This window comes from Octodon degus, unplaced genomic scaffold, assembly GCF_000260255.1.
Source record: "Octodon degus isolate 3935 unplaced genomic scaffold, OctDeg1.0 scaffold00083, whole genome shotgun sequence".
Taxonomy (NCBI): Eukaryota; Metazoa; Chordata; class Mammalia; order Rodentia; family Octodontidae; genus Octodon; species Octodon degus.
Window position 1 is genome coordinate 6445867 of NW_004524659.1, and position 21205 is coordinate 6467071.

The 21205-nt window shown below is 54.7% G+C and overlaps 2 protein-coding genes across 7 annotated transcripts in view; one reads left to right on the top strand and one right to left on the bottom strand.

The window, feature by feature from the left end:
• Lgi4 (leucine rich repeat LGI family member 4) overlaps positions 1 to 21169 on the top strand; it is a 26483-nt gene extending 5314 nt beyond the window's left edge. The window contains exons 2-11 of one of the 2 annotated variants that reach the window (XM_004636714.2): positions 11797 to 11907; positions 12171 to 13606; positions 13973 to 14044; positions 14285 to 14356; positions 15081 to 15152; positions 15282 to 15353; positions 15574 to 15743; positions 17890 to 18054; positions 18128 to 18633; positions 19483 to 21169. In XM_004636714.2, the coding sequence (XP_004636771.1) occupies positions 13428 to 13606; positions 13973 to 14044; positions 14285 to 14356; positions 15081 to 15152; positions 15282 to 15353; positions 15574 to 15743; positions 17890 to 18054; positions 18128 to 18633; positions 19483 to 19797 (1623 nt within the window). In that variant the 5' untranslated portion in view covers positions 11797 to 11907; positions 12171 to 13427 and the 3' untranslated portion in view covers positions 19798 to 21169. Of the gene's footprint in view, positions 1 to 11796; positions 13607 to 13878; positions 14091 to 14284; positions 14357 to 15080; positions 15153 to 15281; positions 15354 to 15573; positions 15744 to 17889; positions 18055 to 18127; positions 18634 to 19482 lie in introns of both variants that reach the window. The other variant, XM_023721499.1, reaches the window with a different exon arrangement.
• On the bottom strand, positions 5042 to 9340 carry Fxyd1 (FXYD domain containing ion transport regulator 1). 5 transcript variants are annotated; one of them, XR_002822251.1, is made up of 8 exons: positions 8070 to 8212; positions 7715 to 7779; positions 7243 to 7275; positions 6721 to 6795; positions 6391 to 6427; positions 5503 to 5552; positions 5278 to 5356; positions 5042 to 5173 (listed from the first exon to the last, which is right to left on the bottom strand). XR_002822251.1 is itself a non-coding variant. In XM_023721502.1 (8 exons), the coding sequence occupies exons 1-7, from the start codon at positions 9257 to 9259 to the stop codon at positions 5334 to 5336; spliced, it is 291 nt and encodes a 96-aa protein (XP_023577270.1). In that variant the 5' UTR covers positions 9260 to 9340; the 3' UTR covers positions 5042 to 5173; positions 5306 to 5333. The 5 variants fall into 5 exon arrangements, 3 of the variants coding, with proteins under 3 accessions (XP_023577270.1, XP_023577271.1, XP_023577269.1); XR_002822250.1 differs by having other exon boundaries at positions 5265 to 5356; XM_023721502.1 differs by lacking the exon at positions 8070 to 8212 and adding an exon at positions 9252 to 9340 and having other exon boundaries at positions 5306 to 5356.
• Positions 21170 to 21205: the final 36 nt, after the last annotated feature.

Sequence of the window (21205 nt, forward strand, 5' to 3'; positions counted from 1 at the left end):
GAGAGAGAGAGAGAGTTCAATGCTCACTTTCTTAACATCTAGAGGGGTACTGAGAATTCAACCCAGGCCCTAAGCATTGAGCTATAGCCTCAGCCATTTAGATTTCAAAACAGGGTCTCACAATGTTGCCCTTAATGGGCTTGAACTTGTAGTCCTCCTGTCTCAGCCTCCCAGAGTGCTGGAACTTGCAGTGTACCACCACACCTAGATAAACTTCTTAACATTCTAAAGGATGTGGATGGGGCCACTAGCCCAGGGATTTCTTCGTGGAAGTCAGAGAGAGAAAGAAGCCCCTTCTCTGGATGATACAGACTTGTGACACGACTCATTGATGAATAGAGCACGGGAATGATTCCAACCTCCACTCATTCATTCCATCAGTCAGTTCCATCCCTTGTAAAGCATACCACGTACCCAGCTATACGTGGCAGTCCTGATCTAGACCCCTTAGAAGTCTAACGCAAACAGTGAGCTATGAATACAGACACAACCCACTTCCATATGATGCCAGGGCTTGGCAGAACCAAGTCCCACAGGTGGATCCAGACCCATTTCTGCCCCTAGATGCTTCCTAAAATTTCCTAGGCATCTGCTCTTGCTCTCTTCTACTTGCTCCTGCCCCCAAGCCCACTGTAGAGGAGCTGTGGCGATTTGGAGCTTATATCACTTATTTCTAAGACATCAGTGATGTTGGATTTTTTTTATGTTTTTTTTTTTTCCAGTGGTATTTCCAGGATGTGTGGGTGTGGATATACCATAGAAAGCATGTAAGATACACTCATCCACTCTGAGATGCCAGTGTGTGGGTAAAATGTGAGTGTGTTGCAGGAAGTGGTGGTGCACCCCTGTAATCCTAGCTCTCTGGGAGGCTGAGGCAGGAGGATTCCAAGTTCAAGCCCAGCCTGGGCAACCTAGCAGAACTTCATTTCAAAATTTAAATATAAAAAAAGCTGGGGAGATAGCTTAATGCCAAGGCCCTGGGTTCTATCCCTAGTAATACATGCACACATGTGCATGCACGTGCACACACACACACACACACACACACACACAAATGTGTGTCTGTGGATCCCTTCTTGCTCATCTCTCACCTCCCTGCCACAAATCCTATATCCATTCAGATGCTCAGAACATCTGCCCCTTCCAGAAGTGCATCCAGATGGTCCTCTACTTCCTGTGTGGTCCTCTCTTGACTAGAGTTGAATTCAGCAAAGCTTGAGGAATTAGAGGAGGGTGTCAGAATGTGGTGTAGTGTCCTTGTCTCCCCTTCCGGCTACTCAGAGGAGGGTAGCTCCCTTGAGGTTGCATGGAGCCATGTAACTAATTCTGGCCAATGAGCTGTACATGGAAGTATCACTGTCACTTAACACCTCGGGCATCCCAGTGCCCACATGAGAACTCTCTTTTGTCTCTGTCCTGGTGGCCTGAACATTCAAGACGGTGGCTTCTCTAGTTCTCGTTGGTTAGTAGAATGTTTTTTGTTTTTTGTTTTTTGTTTTTTTTTGGTGGAACTGGGGATTGAACTCAGACCCTTGCACTTGCTAGGGAAGTGCTTATTCCACTGAGCCATCTCCCCAGCCCCAGTAGAATGGCTTTTGATAGACACAAAGAATCAGTGAGAAAGAACCTTAGTGATCCTAGCCCACTGAGACTTTTGGTTCTGTTCATTACCAAAGCAAGCTGTAGCCTAGATGGACTCACGCACGAGTCTCTGAGGCAGGACCACGAGTAGCGCTAATTCACAGCGTAGCGCTAATTCACAGCGTGTCCGTTTGCCTTTCCAGGGCTCTGTCCAGCCTTCAAGCTTCAGGCTGGTGCAGAGGCATCTTTAATAGCTGCCCGCAGTGTTAGTAGTCTCTCCTCTTACCCAAGAGAAAACAGATCTTGCATTCAGAGTCTTGTGCAGGAAACAAAAATCTATGTAGGATTTTCTGACAATATTAGGTTTCCTCTTTATTTATTTAGCCAGCAATAGATAGCACTGACTCCATATGCAACTGCTTCTAAGCTCTTTACAATGTTAACGGATTTGATCCTGGCAGCAGCTTTGACAGAGGTTCTGCCTTCTGCATATCACAAAATGGGTCACTGCACCCAGAAAAGTCAAGTCACTTGCTTAAGATTTGTTTTTATGCTTGCCTTCAGCTAAGCCCCCCCCACCAAAATCCTCATTTTGCAGTTGTACTGGCAATACAAAATAAAGCGACTTAAGTACTTTTTAAAAGTTAACCCTGAAAGCATGAGACAGCAGGATTGTGAGTTTGAGCCCAGCCAGGGCAACTTAGTGACTACGAAAGACCTTGTCCCCAAATAAAAGGCTAGGTATCTAGTTCCATACAAAGCTCTAGAGTTCAATCTAGGCCTGAAAGGACAGAAGAGAAGACAAAGGTAATCCTCTGAGGACAAAACATTAAATGAGTAGCAAGACAGGGAACACTGGACATTAGAACTTGGGCAAAATTTTGAAGGTGGTGCTTAAATGTCCAACCAGGAACACAGGGTCTTAGTCACCTGAGCACTATTTTAGCTTCCCTACCAGATGCTGAGTAAATTTGCTTAACTTATCTCTGACATTCATCCTGGCACTTACAAAAGGCTGTCAAAGAATTTTCTTGGAATGAGTGATTGAGTGAATGAATGAGTGGGTGAGTGTGTGAATAAATGTGAGCCCCCCCTAGGCTGCACCAGAGGTGCTCACTTCTGTCTCCTGGCTTTCTGCACACCATCCTCCAAAGTTCTCAAGTGTATGAGTGCAACTCTCAGAATCCTCTTGGGCTCCTCCCCGAGTGCAGGTGCTCCCTGCAGAAGGTCCTCTGCCTGTCCCCATTGGTCCAGCAATCGGAAGCCTCAGGGTGTGGCTGGGCTAAGGGTGCGATCAGGAGGCAGAAGGAATGTGCACTACTTCTGGCCAGTTGCCAAGGAGAGATCAAGAAGGAGGTGGCTGCTATGGCAACCAAGGCATCTTGTGAGGTGATGGGTCGGATCACTGCAGGCTGGGTGGGGTCTTGTGTGAGGCTTGTAAGTTGGGCCCAATCTTGACTCTTGCTTCTCCTTTTGTGCCTCCTCCTGGGGCCCCTGCAAGGCTGGCTTCTGGCCAATCTGAGGGTTCTGCTCAGGGACCAGGACCCAGGCTGGGTTGCATTCATGTGTCCCCTTTCTGTTTGCCCCTAATCCTCCCTTCCGTTTCCTGGCAGGTGGAAAGAGCCTCACCTTCCTCCCCTTCTCTCCCCAACAATTCATTAACTCATTTCCCCAAGCAGCTTGCAATGCACAACTGGCTTTTTCTCCCCTGGGATTTCCCAAGACCCGCGGTCCCTTCTCATGCTATGACTGGGAGAAGGGAGGCGCTGAGGTGTCTGTCCTCCCACCTTGGCCCCGTCCACTGCCTTCGATCCTGCTAACCACCACCTCTGCGAAAAGAAGCCCTGGGCTCCCGCCAGACCCGCCGGCTCAGCCCTGCCCCCTCTCCCTCGGGTGCTTTCCAGCCTCTGCAGCCCCCCCACCCCGCCCTGCTTCACATGCTGCAGATTCGGCTCAGAGCAGCAGCCCCCGCCGGCTGACAAGGGGAAAGGGAGAGAGCAATCAGAGTGAAATTGGGGTTCTCTCCACTGCCAGGGGCTACTCAGCACCCCTGCTCCAGCCCTCAGTGCTGCGAAGCCCTGTTCCACCCCCTCCCTTACTGAAGCATTCTGTCCCCTGCTCCGCAGCAGGAGGAAGCTCGCCACAGGGACTGCTGGGTGCAACAGTGAGTGCGTGCCTCAGAGAGTGCATATCTGGGTTAGTGGGTGTCAAGTGTAAGTGGTCTGCTGTGGGATGGGGGTGGGAGGAACATCCCTGTGCACACCGAAGCGTACCTCCGGGGCTGGAAACTACCGCTGGCTGCGGGCTGGCTGGGAAGGAGGGTCCTGCCCTGCCATTCCCACCCACGGAGGTTCACTGCAGTGGTTCGGGCCCCACCCCAGGCGGCCCCCTTTCTGTTCCTTTTTCCGCTTTTTTCTCTCTCCTTCCCTCTCCAGAGTTGCCTCAATCCCTCAATCTCTCTGTGCCTCATTCTTTTCTCTGCATCTTTCCGTCACTCTTACACTCTAGGAGCCTCCTACCTATCCTTCTGGGTCTTTTTGTCGCTGACTACATCTCCTGTCTATCTTGGTCTCTTTCTGTCCCTTTCATAGTCTCTTAGTCAACCCCCACCCCCATTTCGTCTCTCCTTTAGCTGTCCCTCCTTCCTTCTGAGCCTGCCTGTTCAGGATTTCAGGAAAGCCCCCACCACAGACGTCAGTGCTGGACTAAAAGGGACGTGGGCCCCCCTCCCCTTGCCCAACCCGTGGTCCTGAAATGTTACCTCTCTGGCTGCACACCCATCGGCTCCCACCCTCCAAGCCCATCTCTTCCCCACTGCTACCAACACTACGCTGGACCAGCCACCCGGTTTCCATAGCAACCTGTCCGAGCATCTTTTCTCCTGGGACCGTCACACTCTAATTGTAGATCCCGCACCGGGACTACATCGCAAGGGAGCGAGCGTCCCAGAGCCCTCAAGGGGCCTTTAGGGGTGCTTAACAGCGGGCTCCAGCGGGCTCCGCTGGGGAAGGAATAGACACCCCCTCCTCACTCCCCTCCCTTTTCGGGACTAGAATCTCTCCACACCCTCTCTCTTCAGCTCTTGGATCCTGGAGCCCACCCTTACCCGTCCCGGCGCCCACTCCCTAGGCGATAAGCTCACCAGCTGTAGGGCCCTGGGTTGGGGTCGCCATGCTGAGCAGAAGGGGGCTGTGGATGCTGAGGCAGCAAAGGTGCGGCTGCAGCAGCTGGAAGCAGGACAGACTGATGTGGGGGGGGGAATCGGGGGAGCCCTGGTGTTGGGGGTGCCTGTAGCCAATGGGGGCCCGGGGAGCCCGCCCTCATCCAAGCCACCTCCGCCCCCGCCCCCGCCCACTGTCGGCGTCCCCGCCCCTTTCCCTAGGGTGGGGGCGCCCCCTGCCGGGGCTATGGGGGCTCCCAGGCTTTCGCGCAGAGGGACAGAGAGATCAAGGAAGCGCTGTCAGGAAAGAAAAGCACGTTTTAATGGAAGTCGGCGGCCCGCGGAATCCGTGGGACAGGGCTGGGAGGAGGCAGATGTGGTGGCTGGAGGCGCGCAGGTGGTGGGCGGAAGGCGGCAGGTGCCAGGGGAATCCTGTGGGGTGAGAAGGGTGAGAGGCGACTCGGACCTCAAGCCCACCTCCCACAAGCCTCCCACCTGGCACATCTCCCCTCTTCAGGCTTCCCTCCCTCTCTTTCCTCCTCTGCTGGGGCTGAGCTGCAGGACCTGGGAGAGTTCCAGGCTCCAGGTGTCTCTACCGCCTGCGGGTGGACAGACCTGCGGGGGCATAGAGAGTTCGGGTGTCGTGAGGGGCATATGGTGTCGGGATCGATCCCCTTCCTCTACGCGCCCAGGTAAAGCCAGAAAGGATATCCAAAGAACCCGCCCTCACCCCCAAACTTCCGCAGTCTCCCCAAACTCACGGCGGATGGAGCTGCGGAAAGTTCCCTCTTCTTCATCTGGTTCCCCAGTTCTAGGAAGGGAGAGGCAGAGGGAATTCGGGGTGGGAAGGAGAGGCGGCCGCTTCCAGGAAGCCACACTGCCTCGCTGCGTACCTCTTTCCCTGCACCGAATCCGAGGCCCACTTCCAGCGACAAGCAAGCTGGGGGCGCCCCAAATGAGGAGTGTCCAAGGAGGTGTTGGTGAGGACCTTGGAGGACGTCGGGGAAGGACCAGGGAGAGGGTCAAGGGGCCTCGGTAGACTGCCAGGAGGCGGCCTAGGTTGGAATCCCAAGGCTCATCACCCAGTGACAGATCTCGAGTAAGTGACTACCTCCCTGTGCCTCGGTTTCCCCATCTGTAGAGTGGGGTTGATGACAGTGACACTTACCTCTTAGAGATAGTGTGAGGGGTAAAGAAAGCAAGGGATAGGGAACAGCGGCGCACAGCACATGCAGGGCATACTAGTGATGACAGCGATGTTTATCGTTTTAACAGGCGAAGGTATTGGTCCCTTGCCTAGGGTTTACATTTTTATTTAAAGATGAATTGAAGTGCTAGGAAGAGGACTGCAAGCTAAACTGGGCCACGTGTGAGGTGATCTCATTTCACCGCGGCTTGCTCTGTCCCTGCACTTTCTGTGTTGTCACTCTGTGATTTTTACTTCTGTGTGGCTGTTGGAATCCACAGCCCCCACGGGGACCTCGGCCAGGCAGGGTGGGAGGTGATTTCATTGCTCATCCCAGGGCCTGATCTGGGACCTAGCACATAGTAGGTGCTTATTATGTGCTCACAAGAACAAATTCTGCCTCTCCCACTGCATCCCTCTAGAGCCGGGAGCTGGCAGGCGAGGAAAGGGAAGGGCGTCTTACCTCTGCTGTTGGTTGAACTTGCACCGGCACCTCTTGCCTGTAGGAGTGAGGAGGGGGAGCGGAGGCTGAGTCCCTCTAGGTGGCGCAAGGCTGCACTCCTGTTGCGGCTGCACCCCCGCCCCCTCCCCCCCCCCGTGGGGTGGAGGGGTGGAGCCACGTGGATGGGGGCGTGGAGGGGGAGTGGCCAGGAAAGATCGTGACGGGGTGGGCGTGGTCTTCAAGCAGTGGGTGGAAGGGGGAAAGTGGCCTCGCTCAGGAGACCAAGGCGGGCTGGGTGTGGTGTGGGCAGCCAGGGGGCGGGGCGGGGCGGGGCGGGGCGCAGCCACTCACTGAGGATAATGAGGATTCCCAAAATGAAGAGGATCCCAGCTATGATGAGGCCTCCGATCCGCAGGGATTGGTAGTCTGCAGACAGCAGTGAGGAAGGTGAGGGCAAGGAGAGGCGGACAGCCGCCTATGGGGAGGAGTGGGTAGGGCAGGGAGCAGGAGGGGAGGAAGGAGATCAATAGGGGTAAAGAGAGTAGGAGGACTGGAGGAGGAGCAGGGCAAGAAGGTGGGAGGGAGAGACAAGGGCTAGGCTAGGGTTAGGGTTAGGGTGGGCGGAGGAGAGAAGGATGGAGTGGAGGAGGTGGGCAGGGAGGGAAGAAAGGGCAGGAGGCAGCTGAGGATGGGCTAGGGGTTACTGGGAGGCTCATTCAAAAGGAGAGAGGCGGAGAGGGATCAACCAGATACAGAGAGACAACCAGACAAGGGAAAGAAGACAGCCAGAGCAAGGGAAAGGGAAGAAGGACAGAAATATAAACCAAGAGATGGGAAGGGCAAACCGAGGCCCTGGCTCCCGCTCCAGCTCACCATAGGTGAACGGGTCGTGGTTCTGAGGTGCTTCTGGAAAGAGAAAGCAAGGGTTGAATGCTTCTTGGCATCTTGGGCCAGAAGGAGCATAAGATCACTGGAGGGCTGTACCTTCCTGGGCTGAGAATTTGGGGGTCTGGGACCCTAGGTACGTGGCCCACCCTCTCTGGGTCCTAGCTGTCCCTTCTGTAGTGTCCCGGGTGGAGAGGGCATCTCACTGCCTCAGTGCCCTGGTGTCTTACAGGTTGTGGGTGATTTCATCATTTAATGCAGGAGCCAGCTTTCAGGCCACCCTCTCCTTTGTCTGACCCAGAGTACTCTTTCACCTCCCCTAAATACCAGCGTAAAGTTGAACCCTACTTGGGGACCCCTAATTTCTTGGTGTTCCAACTGAGTTCACTTATGGCAGGATCTTCCACTTGGTCCTTGAGTTGTGCTCCCCCTACCCCCCACCCCCACTCCCTTTACTCACCTGCATTGGCCATGGTGAAGAGAACCAGGAAGACAACCAAGACATCACTGAAGGATGCCATTGTCCTGAGAGACAACAGAGGGACAGAAAATGTATACCCTCAGCCCCACCTGAATCCAAGGGGTTAAGTCAAAGACAGTCTAGGGACTTAGTCATGAAAGTGTTGGTTACCCAGCTTAGTTGCCTGAGAAACAGGCACCCTCTGCTTCTCAGATTGGGACCATTTCACCAAAGCAACTCACACAACAGGGGTCACATGCCACACAGCACAGCAAGGTTAGGAGGTGACAGTCCACAGACCTCTCCAACCACCCCTCTCCTCTTCCACAGCAGGGCCCAGATTCCCCAAACCTACCCCAGAGCAGGAGGCAGGTGAAGAGACAGATGCAGCTGGGTACACCTCAGTCCCACCTGCCCCCCACTCAGTGGCCTCACAGTATCCCAGACAATTGCAGCTTTCCTGCGCTCCATGCCTGTCCGATATCCGCTTGACCCTGGGTATAAATATCTCCCACTTCACCCTGGAGGAATTTGCCTCACTCAGACTACCATGGCAACAGTTTTTTTTCCCTCCCCCATGGGGGTCAAGCATAACCCTGCTGGGGGAGGCCCAGCTGTCACATGGCCACAGGCAGCCCCTTGGGGCAAGGCCACCCAGCCTGTTCTCCTGGGCACCCTGAGAAAAAGGAAAACACTCTCCCTGCCTGCCTCCAGGTGACATCTTTCATAACTAGACAACTCAGGCAAGTGACACGAGGCCCACACTTGTGGGCCTAGGAGAGAAAAGATAGATGCCAGGCACAGGAACACACTTACAAACATGCATATTACACACACACACACACACACACACACACACACACACACAGAGTGATGGGGCTGGAATGGAGTCAGACAGCACCCTTTCTCCAAACTGCTAGTTGGAAGAAGGTGGGGTGTAGACACAGTCAGACACACATAAATCTCCTCTGGGCCGCCAGTTCCCCCAAACAGTGACACAAGCTGACTGACATGTGTCTGAATCCCACGCCCAGCCAGGGGACTCACACAGCCGTGAAGGGAGGAGCCGCACCCTCACTCCCAGGCCTGTAGAACCCCAATGTCACACTCTTCCTTCTTGGGCCAGGCTGCCTGGAAAGCCACAGGCTGGCCACTCCTGCTCCCAAAATAGGCTGCAGGGCCAGGGGAGGGAAGGGATCTAGGAGGAAAAGGTGGGGGACGCTCACCCCAGTCAGGTTGTCCCCTGCTGAAAGAAGGCCCCCAAATGTGCAGCTGTGCCCTGGGGGCTGAGCACTTTGGACCCCCTAGCTGGGTGCTGGATGCGCCACAGGGCAGGCTTCCCTCCTGGCCCCACCCACTGCTGCCCTCCCCAGCCAGCAGCTGTAACTGGAGCCCAGGCTGGAGGGGGGCCAGGGGGCGGCCCCCAGCCCAGACCGCCCAGGCCTGCTATGTTAACTCTCTCCACTCAGACTGAGGAACAGCAGGCCAGCTGCGTGGACACACACACACACACACACACACACACACACACACTCACCTTGGCATAGAATGTGGAGCTGGGCAGGGAAGCGACTTCTGCACTGTTCCCTGGGAATTAGGCCCAGCTGGGGCCTAAGGTCAAGCAGGCCAGGCACCTAGGAGCTCACTGACCTCTGATGTCCATGTTCTGCGAAACACTTGACAGTAATGTTGGGCAATTCCCTGGTGAGGGAAGGGAGTTAGTATGTGTGTGTCTGTGTGTGTTCTGCCTAGCATTCCACCAGGGGCACACACACACACACACACACACACACACAGGGTCATAGAGAAACCCAAATACACAGACACTCAAACACCACCTCTTAAATGCAAAAGAGCAAGACAAGCAGATCTGGTCCCTGTACAGAGCCACTGATAGCCATGCGTCCATCCACTCTTACAAAGAGAAACAAAGACCCATACGTTTGTGAAGACACACTCACAAATGGCCCCACTGAAATGCAAGATTCCACACAGAGCACACGAAATCGTTCAGAGGCACCGACACAGCCAGCAAGGATGTGAAGGCCACAGACCTTGTGTACACTCCACGGCCACACCGAGCAGACACAGCATTAAGGAGACTGCCATGTAGCCAGCCACTCTGCCACAAGGCCACAGACACAGACGGGCGCTGCACTCACACCCCACGTGTGGGCAGGCAGCACACAGCCGGCCACACAGTCACAGACACAACGGCCTGACACAGGGCCCACCACGCCAGAACCATAAAGATAGGGTCAGCCTTGAACTTTTCCTTCCCTGGACTTCTGTGGCCCCTCAAAGAAAATATTTCCAGTGTCTTCATGGGCAAGCCAGACCCCCAGGTGCTGGTAACAGAGAAAACTAAGATGAGGATCGGACTCTGTACTCCTGGTTGTGTGATCTTGGGCAGCTGTTGTGACTTCCTTGTCCTTCAGTCTCTTGGGTTATAAACTAGAGAAATAGGGCCGGCCAAATAGCTCAGCAGGTTAAAGCACCTGCAAGCAGGCTCAGACACCAGGGGTTTGATCCCCAGGCCTGCTGTGCTGGCCCCACCCCCGGGGCACACTGAGACAGCAATTGAGACTGGGCGTGGTGGCATACACCTGTAATCCCAGTGCTTGGGAGGCTGTAAACAGGCGGATCACTACGAGTCCAGTCTAGTAGTGAGACCCTGAACATCCTGTAGACCCTGCCATAAAATACAAAAATAAATAAATAAATAAATAGATAGAGAAATAGTTAAGGTCATACACATACCCCTGGCCAGTCTCAGAGGTCTCTGAACTTGACATTGGTTTATCAGCTCCATTTTAGAGACGGGAATACTGAGGTTTAGCCAAGTGAAGCTAATTCTCCAGAGGTCCCTCTGCTAGTAAAAGAGAGACATGTCCCACTCTTCAGCTCTCAGAAGCCTGCCCAGAGAGTACAGAACAGAATGAAGAGCACTCACACACATTCACACCCGTGCATGGGTGTAACCTCCCCTCCCCCACACACGCAGAAAGAGACACTTCATCTCAGAGAACCCAGGCAGCTTCAAAAGGCTCCCATATCCCTGTCATCTGAGTCCTCTCAGCCTCTGCTCCTCTGGTGGCCAGGCACCCCAGGGTCACCCACAGTCCCCAGTTAATGATAACCCTACTGTTTATGCAGCACTAGGGAGGGGGACAGAGGACACAGGGACCAAAGAAGGAGGGACATCCAGCCAGCTCTTGGCCAACCTAGCTTCCTCCCTGATGGATCCAGCTCTGGGGCCTCAGGTCCCAGGGCAGAAGAGCTCAGTGCTTTCCAGCTGTGTAATGTGACTGTGCCTCTCTGTGAGTCCACAGCTCCTTCTGTAAGATGGAAAGGAAAAGAGTATTCACTTCAGAGGGAGGTTAAGATATTACCCGAACAATCTAGAACAGCGAGAACAGAACCTGACACACAGTAAATGATTTTTTTTTTTTTTTTTTTTTAAGAGTTAGCTGTCTAGCTGGACTGGAGGGTGCGTGCCTCTAATCGCAGCACTCTAAGAGCCTGAGACAAGGGAGCCACAAGTCTGAGCCTGGCCTGGGCAACCTAGTGACTTAGTGAAACTCTACCTTTAAATGAAGGAGTCAGTGAATGAATTAATGAATAAATAGAGCTGTGGATGTAGCCCAGTGCAAAGACCCTGTGTTCAATCCCCAGTACTGCGGAAAAGAAAGCTGCCATTACCCTCACGACCAACCCTCTCACGCACACTGGCGTGAGGACACTGCGGGCCCAGGTGTGCTGTCCATGTACGTTCGGGCCTATCTGCCGCTTCTCCGTATCTCTAGCACCCGGCTCTTTATCTTCGCTTTCAAAGACCCCGTAAAGCCCTTCATGACAGCTGCTTTTCAGCTGGTGAAAACAAGAACCGAAGGTCCTTGCTCAGATCACAAGCTGATGGGGTGTAGGATGAGGACATGGAGCCAGAGTTGGTCCCCAAACCTGCTACCTACCTCAGGGTACCCACTCTGTGCTGAACCCCAAGAAAGCGAGTGACTTTAGTCATCACACTGAGTCCTCTCTCAAACTGGAAAATAAGCACTATGAGTGCCCCCATTTGACAGGTGGGAAAACTGAGAACCTGGAAGGCTGAAGGACTTGATTCAGGATGGGCTGAATCGTGGATCTCTACCTCTGGATGCTGTCAAGCCTCTGATCCTCCAAGTCTTCTCTAGGTATACACCTCAGGGCAAGACAGGCTATGTATACTCCTCAGTCTTGGGGTACATCTCCTAACCCCAGGTCATAAGGTGAGAATGAAACCATAAGAGTAATTATGGCTTCCCCGTCTGTGAAGTGGGCGTAGTAATACTGCCCATCTTGCAGGGTTGCTGGGAGCGCTTAGCCAATTTATGTAAAGACAGACGCATTGTAAGTCCTCAGTAAATATTATTAGGTCACACTGGGTAGCATGTATCTATCATCTTTTGTATTTAAGGGACAGACAAGTATTCATGAATTCTGATCTCCAAAGAAAGAAAGCAAAATCACATGGAGAAACTGGAGCCGGCTATCTGGGTCTGGGCCCTTGCTCTGCCTCCACCTGGGTCATGGTGAGCTCAGGTCCCTTGACTTCTGTCCTCAGTTTTTTCCAGCTGTAAAAGAGCGCTGAGAATAGTGCAGACCCCAGTGATGAGGGGAGAGTCACCAGGGTGCTGAGGACATGGCTTGGCACAGAGTCAGGCTGCAGCAATAGATGGCATTTTGCGGTTAAGTATTTCCTGGGGTTGAGTGTCTACCAAATGTGCGTGAGCATTTGAAGGGTTAATCTCCAGGGAGGGGAGGAGAGGGGAGGGGAGGGAAGTCCAGAATTTGGGGCAGGGCAGCAGTCCTTACAAGGGTGGCCGCCAGAGGGAGCAGCTGAGCCTGAACTGGCCTCTGCAAAGCCTTGGTGACAGCACCCGCCACACCCTCCTGGAGGGGGGAGGGCCTGGGAGTGGCCAGGATGCCCCCCATCCCCAGTTCTGCTCCTCCCAGCCCCTCCTCCTGTCGGCAGAGCCATCCATCAGTCCCCACCCTAGTGACATCCTCCTTCATCCTCCTTGTGCTCTGGGGAAATGGGGCTGAGTGGGCAATCTGGGGAGGGGGCTGGCTGGGAGTGGCCAGGGTGGCTCCAATTCTGGGTGGCCCCACCCCCTCCCAAAGAGCCATTCTGTCCCTTCCCCTGGGCTGTTCTTCTGATGGCCTCTGACCCCCTCCTCCTTCTACCCACTCTGCCTGGCACACCCGGGGCCTAGCACGTCCCTTTCCCAAATCTTCAGGGAGAAGGGGCGTGGGAGGAGGCAGAGAAAGTACTGGGCTCTAGGAAGAGGGGGCAGGGAGCTGAGAAATAGACACCAGGCAGAAGGACGGACACACACACACACACACACACACACACACACACACACACACAGACCTAAAGAGACAGAGACAGGGAAACAGAAACAAAGATAGACAGAAATAGGGAGCAAGATTGAGAAGGAGAACTAGACTAACACAGAGAGAGAAGCAGCAAGACAAGGAGTCAGAGAGGGAGAGAGAGAAAATCAGACGCCAGAGAGGTGGAGGGAAAAGAACAGGCTGCGAGAGCCTGGGGGCCGGGCAGAGCTCCCTGTGGTGGGGTACAGAGGCTCTGGGCACCGGAGATGTAGCACCCCGGCCAAACTGGGTCCAAGAGAAGTGGCAGAGGGGGCAGAGGTCCAGGGCAGGGGCCATGGCAGTGACAGGGACTCTGCTGCTGCTGCTGCTACTGCTAGCTGGGGCAGGGGTGGGGGTGGCCTGGAGACCCCCAAAGGGAAAATGTCCTCTGCGCTGCTCCTGCTCCAAGGACAGCGCCCTGTGTGAGGGCTCCCTGGACCTGCCCATGAGCTTCTCCCCGACGCTGCTGTCACTGTGAGTGTTGGGTCCTCTGAGGGCCTGATGTGGGGACGGGAGCCCTGGAACCCCAGGGATAGCGGTGGGATGCTGGGGTCCTCAAGGAATCAGGAACCTATCAGGATCTTGGACAGCAAAGGATGTCAGGAGGCATGAAGAAGGGGGCTGCTAGGGCTTGGAAAGGTGCAGGGGGAGTCCTGGGGTCAGAGGGCGAGCTGGATGTTGCCAGCATTCTTGCCAAACAAGAAGGGCAACTGCCCTGGGATGTAGCAAAATGTACCCTGGCTCAGGTCATGGGATCCCAGAGAGCAGAGGGCCCTGCTCAGGACCGGATCATTGGCGAGAGAGGTATTCTCACCCACTCCTGCGCATGCACATCCCCAGCTCACTTGTCAGGACTGGAGTCCCCCAGCTGAAGGCCGGCAGCTTTGTGAGGATGCCATCCCTGCACCTGCTGTGAGTACAGCCTGGCTGGGCCAAGCCCAGCTGCAGGGCGCGGGAGGTATGTGTACGGAGCCTGGCGATGTGTGAGTCTAAGAGCACACGTGTGTGTGTGAAAGTATCTGCACCCGTGTGCACTCTCAGGCCCACGTACAAGGGGTGTGCCTGCCTGTGAAGGCTGAGGGTGGGGCAAGGTTAGAATGTCAAATAAGCACCCCCAGATGTAGAACATTCTCTGCCTTGCTCCCTGGCCAGCCTCTTCACGTCCAACTCCTTCTCCACAATTGAAGATGATGCGTTCGCTGGCCTGTCCCACCTGCAGTACCTGTGAGTGAGACCTGGGTCTGGGAGGAGCAATAGGGGTCTCTGTGGTTCCCAGAGTAGGGTAGGTAGAGGCTGGTTCTGGACAAAGACTAAAGAAAAAAAAACATTTTAAAGGTCTAGGGATATAGCTCAATGCAAAGGCCTTGAGTTCAATCCCTAGTACAGCAAAGGGAGGGAGAGAGGGAAGGGGAAAGAAAAATATGGTGGACCCAATGGTGATGGCACTATTGGTGATAAAATTTGTGGGTCAGGTGCTTGTGACATGGCTGACACAAACATTGGGGCTAATTAGTGCGGTTGGCTCTGGCACTGCCAGTTTGTAGTAACGGTGGCAGGGCTGGTGGTGATGGTGGTAATCTTTTGGTGCTGATCACGAAAGTTGTGTTGGAGATGCTTGTTGGTGGTAGACTTGCCAGCCCGAGAGGTAACGATGGGGATGATGGCAGTTCTTGGTACCAGGGTTGGCACTGGTGATAGAAGTGCAGGTGAGATGCCAGTGGCAATGGCAGCAGCATTCTTGGTGAGGCTGGCAATGATTGTAGAGCAGATTCTTGGTTCCTGGGACCGAGGACTGGGACAACGGGAGGCAGGCCTTCCCTGGGGTTAATCAAGGCAGTGGGATGGGGCACAGCACCTCCCCGTGCCTCGTGCCTCCTGGGTTCCAGGAGGTGAGCCTTGTGAACATTGTCCTCCTCCTCCTCCTGCTCCCTCCACTTTTCCTCCACAGCTTCATCGAGGACAACAAAATTGGTTCCATCTCTAAGAACGCACTCAGAGGACTTCGCTCACTCACACACCTGTGCGTCACTGTCACCCTGCCCCTCCGTCGCCCCGCCCTCCGTCGCCCCGCCCATCTGTCACCCCACCCCCCAGCCCCAAGGATGCGGTGTCTCCTGGCAACTGCTGACCTTCCTTCTCTCTGCCCCAGAAGCCTGGCCAATAACCACCTGGAAGCCCTCCCCAGGTTCCTGTTCCGAGGCCTGGAGACCCTGACTCACGTGTGAGGCTCAAGGGGGCTCACGGGTGCGGGTGGGAGCTCTGGGCCAGGATGTCACCTGGGCCCACTTTGGGTCAGCCCAGGAGCGAGTTGGTGAAGACTCTCACCTATTTGTCCTCTAACCTGGGGGGCTACCCTAGACCTTTGCCTGGGGAGGGGCCTGGGAACAGAGCCCCAAAAGGTGAAGGCCAGGTTGGAGCCCCTCCCTGGCCTCTTGCCCCAGGGACCTCCGGGGGAACCCATTCCAGTGTGACTGCCGCGTGCTCTGGCTGCTGCAGTGGATGCCCACCGTGAACGCCAGCGTGGGGACTGGAGACTGCGCAGGCCCTGCTGCCCTAACCCACATGCAGCTCCGACAGCTGGACCCCAAGATGTTCAAGTGCAGAGGAATAGGTGGGGGCTTTCCCAGCGGAGTGGGAGGGACAGCAAGGGTCCCAGAGGAAGCCAGGAGAGCAGAGGCAAAAGCTACAAGGCTGCCGCACTGCATCTCAGCCCTGCCACTTCCTGGCTGGGAGACCTTGAGCACACAGCATTACCAACCTCAGTTTCCTCATCTGTAAAATGGGGGTAATAAACAGTGACGAGGATTGCTATGAGGATTGAATGATGTGTCCATGCCTGAACCGCATATGACACAGTGCCTGGGACAAGAGGCCCTTGAAAGTTCACCCTCATTGATCTCAAACTAACCACTTCAGAATTCCTCCTACATGCCAGGAATGGTGCTGGGATCTGCATGTGTTGTGTCATCATTATATTTACTTTCCTTTTGCTTTTCCTTAAATGCATTTTGGTACCTTTTTGGGTGCAGGGTAGTGCAGAGAGAATAGCCTTGGGGAACACAGCCCCTGACAAAGCCCATGGACCAGAGAAAGCAGGGCACCCAGGACAGCGACCACCCAGGACAACGACCACCCAGGATGGTCCAAGCTGGCATAGGAGAGGCACAGCCAGAGGGGTCAGACCAGGGACGTGGGGGCCATGGGAGCTGAGAGCCAAGCCAGGGCCACACAGAGCTGGGGGTCAGGAAGGGCTGGCCCTGCAGGGCTTGGCACAGATGCTATTAATAAAATGACAATAGTAGCTGGGTGTGGTGATGCATGCCTGTAACCCCAGCACTCTGGAAGCACAAATTTGCGCCCAGCCTGGGTGACTTAGCAAGACTCTGTCTCAAAATAAAAGGGCAAGGGGGCTAAGGATGTTGCTAAGTGAGAAGATCCGGGTTCAGTTGCAGTAGTAATCATTATCTGTACATAAGATATATGAATGTAAAACAGTTTTGGACTGTGGAACTCACACAATAGGGGATTTAACTCAAGACTCACTGTTTTGCTTTTGCTGTGGTGGGGAATGCGTCGAGGGCCTCGCACATGCTAGGCAAGTGCTTTATTGAGTTATTCAACAAACATTCAGTGAGATCCACCCTATACCTGGTCCTACAAGAGGCAATGGGTGGGCGCACTGGTGACTAAAATCCTTGAGTCCTGTAATTTCCGGTTCTGGAAGCTTGGGGTGGCAGACACTACATAAAACATGACCCAAGTAAGTACATGCTCCATGTTGTGTTAAATACAGGAAGTGAGAAGATGTTAAGAGGAAGTCCTGTCTTACAGGGGCTCAGAGAAGGCTTCTCGAAAAGGGCACATTCAGCTTGCATTTAGCTAGGGGAACGAGAGTGGGAGGAACACTTGGTAGAGAGGGACCAGCACGAGCAGTGTCCCTAAGGCGCCCAGCAGCTTGTCCTGTTGGATGATCAAAGGAAAGCAAGGGTCTGGGCGGAAGGAGGGAAAAAAGAGACACCCGGAGGTGAAAGGCGGCAAGGCTTCACTGTGCAGGACTTTGGAAGCCAGGTCCTGTGGAAGCTAAACTGTTCTAACAGAAAGGCTCAAAATACCACAAGTTAGGGAAGACAGATGGGACCAAGATGAGCCGTCCAGGTGGGTGGAACAGCTCCTGGGCACTGTCCTCGCTTGCGTGGTTGAGGCTGGGCTGCAGCATCCTCGTGCATCATCTTGTGAGAAGGAAGGGCAGGAGCCCAAGGCCAGGATGGGCCGCCTTCACACAGGCAAGTTGTACTTCTGCACTCAGCCTCGGCTTCCTCACCTGTAGAAACTGTAACAGAGTGCACCTCGCAGGAATGTCGTCAAGTTAAATGAGTCTCTGTAAAGAGGGAGGAAAGAGGAATTGAAGTTCAAAGCCAGCCTCAGCAACTTAGCAACTTCATGAGGTCTTGTCTCAAAATAAAAACTAAAAAGGAGCTGGGGATGTAACTCAGTGCAAAGGCCCTGGGTTCAGTCTCCACCACCAAAAAATTAAACATGCTGTTTCTGAGGGATTATTTAATGATGCCAAACAGCTGAGAAAATACAGCTCACATTGTGAGTTAATGTATGTATAGATTAAAAGGATTTTTTTGTTGTTATATAACCCTACGAGTTGAACACCCTGAACGGCCCTGATGGCAGAGATAGGTAAACTAAGCCTCCATGAGGACCTTGGAGTCTCCTGGGCCAGCCTGACTCTCCCCTGCCATCCCCAGAGCTGTCCTGGTTCCAGACAGTCCGGGAGTCGGCCCTGGGTGTGGAGCCCTTCTCCTACCAGGGGGAGCCCCACGTCATCCTAGCACAGCCCTTCGCAGGCCGCTGCCTGATCCTCGGCTGGGACTACAGCCTGCAGCGCTTCCGGCCAGAGGAAGAGCTGTCAGGTGAGCCCCCCTGCATCCCCTCTTGCCCGTCCCCAGCCTGCCTGAAGGCCTGACCACCTCCTGCTGCCCACAGCGCCCTCGGTGGTGTCCTGCAAGCCGCTGGTGCTGGGCCCGCGCCTCTTCGTGCTGGCCGCCCGCCTGTGGGGAGGCTCGCAGCTGTGGGCAAGACCCAGCCCCGACCTGCGCCTGGCCCCACTGCAGGCCCTCGCCCCTCGGCGGCTTCTGAGGCCCAACGACGCCGAGATCCTGTGGCTGGATGAGCAGCCCTGCTTCGTGGTGGCCGATGCCTCCAAAGCAGGCAGCACCACGCTGCTGTGTCGCGACGGGCCCGGCTTCTACCCCCGCCAGAGCCTGCACGCCTGGCACCGGGACACAGATGTAGAGGTCCTGGAGCTGGACGGCCGTCCCCACCTGCTACTGGCCTCTGCCTCCCAGCGCCCTGTGCTCTTCCACTGGGTTGGTGGCCGCTTTGAGAGGCGCACGGACATCCCTGAGGCCGAGGATGTCTATGCCACACGCCACTTCCAGGCTGGTGGGGACGTGTTTCTGTGCCTGACCCGTTACATTGGGGACTCCATGGTAAGGCGCCCCCCCCACCCCCACCCCAGAGGCATTTCAGCACTGAGTCTTCAGGGAATGCTAACCTCTAACCTTTGATCTGGTCCAACATGGACTCCAGTGTTATGCCCCACTTAGGGCTGATTTTAAACCATTATCCATATCCCAGGACTGATACTGCCCCCGAGACTGATTCTCCACCCTTACACACATACCAATTCTGGCTCTGTAACTCTGACACATGCCAGGCTTTTAAATCACAGCCTCACCCCTCCCGTCCCCGACCCCAGGCCCCATACCCCAGGGCTGACAGATAGGCCCTGCCCATCCTGTGCCACCCCTATTCCCAGCAAGTGAGGTGCAGCTAGGGAAGGGTTCAAAGTCTAAAAGAATTCTGGAGGGGAATAGACTGGGGACAGGGATGGGTGCCAGACACCAGGAAGGAGGCAGGAGAGGGTGGAGGATGGGCCAAGGTGTGAACAAGGGAGATGGAGAAATGTTACAACTATTGTAGGTAAAACCAACAGATTGTACTGTGACTCTTCTATATATGATGTAGGAAGAGAAAGCTCAAGTATAGCTCTGAATTTGAAGCCTGAACAGCTGGGTGGTGACATTAATTTTTGTTTTTGGAGGCTACTGGGGATTAAACCCAGAGCCTTGAACGAGCTAGGCAAGTGTTCTGCCACTGAGCTACATCCCCCAGCCCATAGATGGTGACATTAACAAAGTTTAGAATGCTGCAGGATTTGGGGGACCTGCAGGCCCATTTCCAAGCTGTTCCAAGTCCTTCTGAGCCTTGAGGAAGACAGGCAGGCTTGGGCCCCCAGAACCCTGGTGCTAACTAGCTGCCCTGCCCTCCACCCCCAGGTCATGCGCTGGGATGGATCCATGTTCCGCCTGCTGCAGAAACTTCCCTCACGGGGCGCCCACGTATTCCAACCGCTGCTCATCGGCAGGGACCAGCTGGCCATCCTGGGGAGCGACTTTGCCTTCAGCCAGGTCTTTCGCCTTGAGTCAGACAAAGGGCTCTTGGAGCCGCTGCAGGAGCTGGGGCCCCCAGCCTTGGTGGCCCCCCGCGCCTTTGCGCATGTCACCTTGGCTGGAAGACGCTTCCTATTTGCGGCTTGCTTCAAGGGCCCCACACAGATATACCAGCATCATGAGTTGGACCTCAGCGCCTGAGGCTAGCCAGGACATTGGATGTAGCTCGGGTCTGGCATGGGGAGCCTCAGGCGTTGGGATCTCCTCTTACCCGGACTCCTAGCCCCAGTATCTGAGGTACTGAGCACAGGCCAAGCTCACCAGCCACAGGTCCAGGCTTTAGCCCACCTCTTGGGGGAACTGGGCCAACTAGGGTAAATGGAAGGTCACAGCTGTTGGACCTTCTGAGCTGACCTTCCAGCGTGGGACAGCATCCCAAGTAACTTGGAAGCTCAAGCCGGGCAGCGCAGGGCGCCAGAATACAGAAATCAAAAGAAGGGAATGCGCAGAACGTGGGTGATGTCTAGAGGGTATCAGCTACACGTCTCCCCACCTCCCTGCTCCCTGTGGAAGCTGAGGTGAGAGCAAATCTTTCCCCTTCAAACTCAGTCTAACCAATCGCGTTAATGGGGAAAGTGCCCGCCTCCATGACGTCACAGCCGCAGGGTCGGTTTCCCTGCCAGACGTCATTCCTTCTGCTGCTTGTGCGCATGTCTGCTGCCAGAAGCTGCTCCCCGGGCTTTTCCTCCCCCATGCGTGCGTGGGTGGCAGGTAAGGAAAAGGCAGGAATCAAAAGGAATCCGCGGGAAGCCCCTGGTACCTGCCCCCGGAAGCATACCAGGGCCAAAGACAGGAAGTGTGAACGCTCAATAAAGGCACTGTGCACCCGCCTTGCCGGTTGCTGTGGGCTCACTGGGGACTTTGTGAATGGCGTTGGGGAGGATGGCGTTCGGAAAGGAGATGGCAGGGCGGCCTTTGGCACCTCCCAGGTCTCTAAGGATGGTGGGGTTATAGGTGGGTGGGGTTATAGGTGGGTGGGGTGTCCTGGGGATCTTGGAGGGCTAAGGTATGATTATGGAACAAGCCATAGGTTTATTATGGATCTCTTTTTCCAGGTTATGTTTTAAGGGCATTATAGGAGATATTTGCAGGTGTTTTGTAGAGTTTTGCTAATTTTATAGGGGTGGTTCATGGGAACATTTTGGGTGCTTTATTGGCTATTGGGGAGTCTCAAGGGAACTTGAGGCACAGTGGAGAATCTCACTGTGTGGCCATTGTGTATTATCATGGGTGTCATGGGGATCCCCTGGGATACAGAGATCTCACAGGGGCAGGTGGGTACTTGGAAAGATTTCATACTAAAGTGGAGTCTCCAGGGTGTGAGAAGGCCATAGAGGTCTTCACTATCAGAGTCAAACCACTGCGCACTCCCAGCATGATAGGCTGATCCTACAGCCTTGTTTTTTGGGATGCAATCCATCCAGTTAGGACTCTCACTCATAAAATTGTTCTCCATGTGACACTAGAACTGCCTCCGCTGCACAGGGCTCCTCTGGCTGTGGAGGAAGGGAGCAGGCCCCTGGCCTTTTCAAACCCAGAGAATCAGCTC

What these genes read in the sequence shown, in the direction of transcription:
- Fxyd1 (XM_023721501.1), bottom strand. Translation starts at nt 8,185, where the DNA reads ATGGAGCGCAGGAAAGCTGCAATTGTCTGGGATACTGTGAGGCCACTG. An exon ending in CACCTGCCTCCTGCTCTGGG is followed by an intron (nt 7,780 to 8,069) that starts GTAGGTTTGGGG and finishes GTTGTCTCTCAG; the next exon opens with GACAATGGCATCCTTCAGTG. An exon ending in CCACGACCCGTTCACCTATG is followed by an intron (nt 6,796 to 7,242) that starts GTGAGCTGGAGC and finishes TGCTGTCTGCAG; the next exon opens with ACTACCAATCCCTGCGGATC.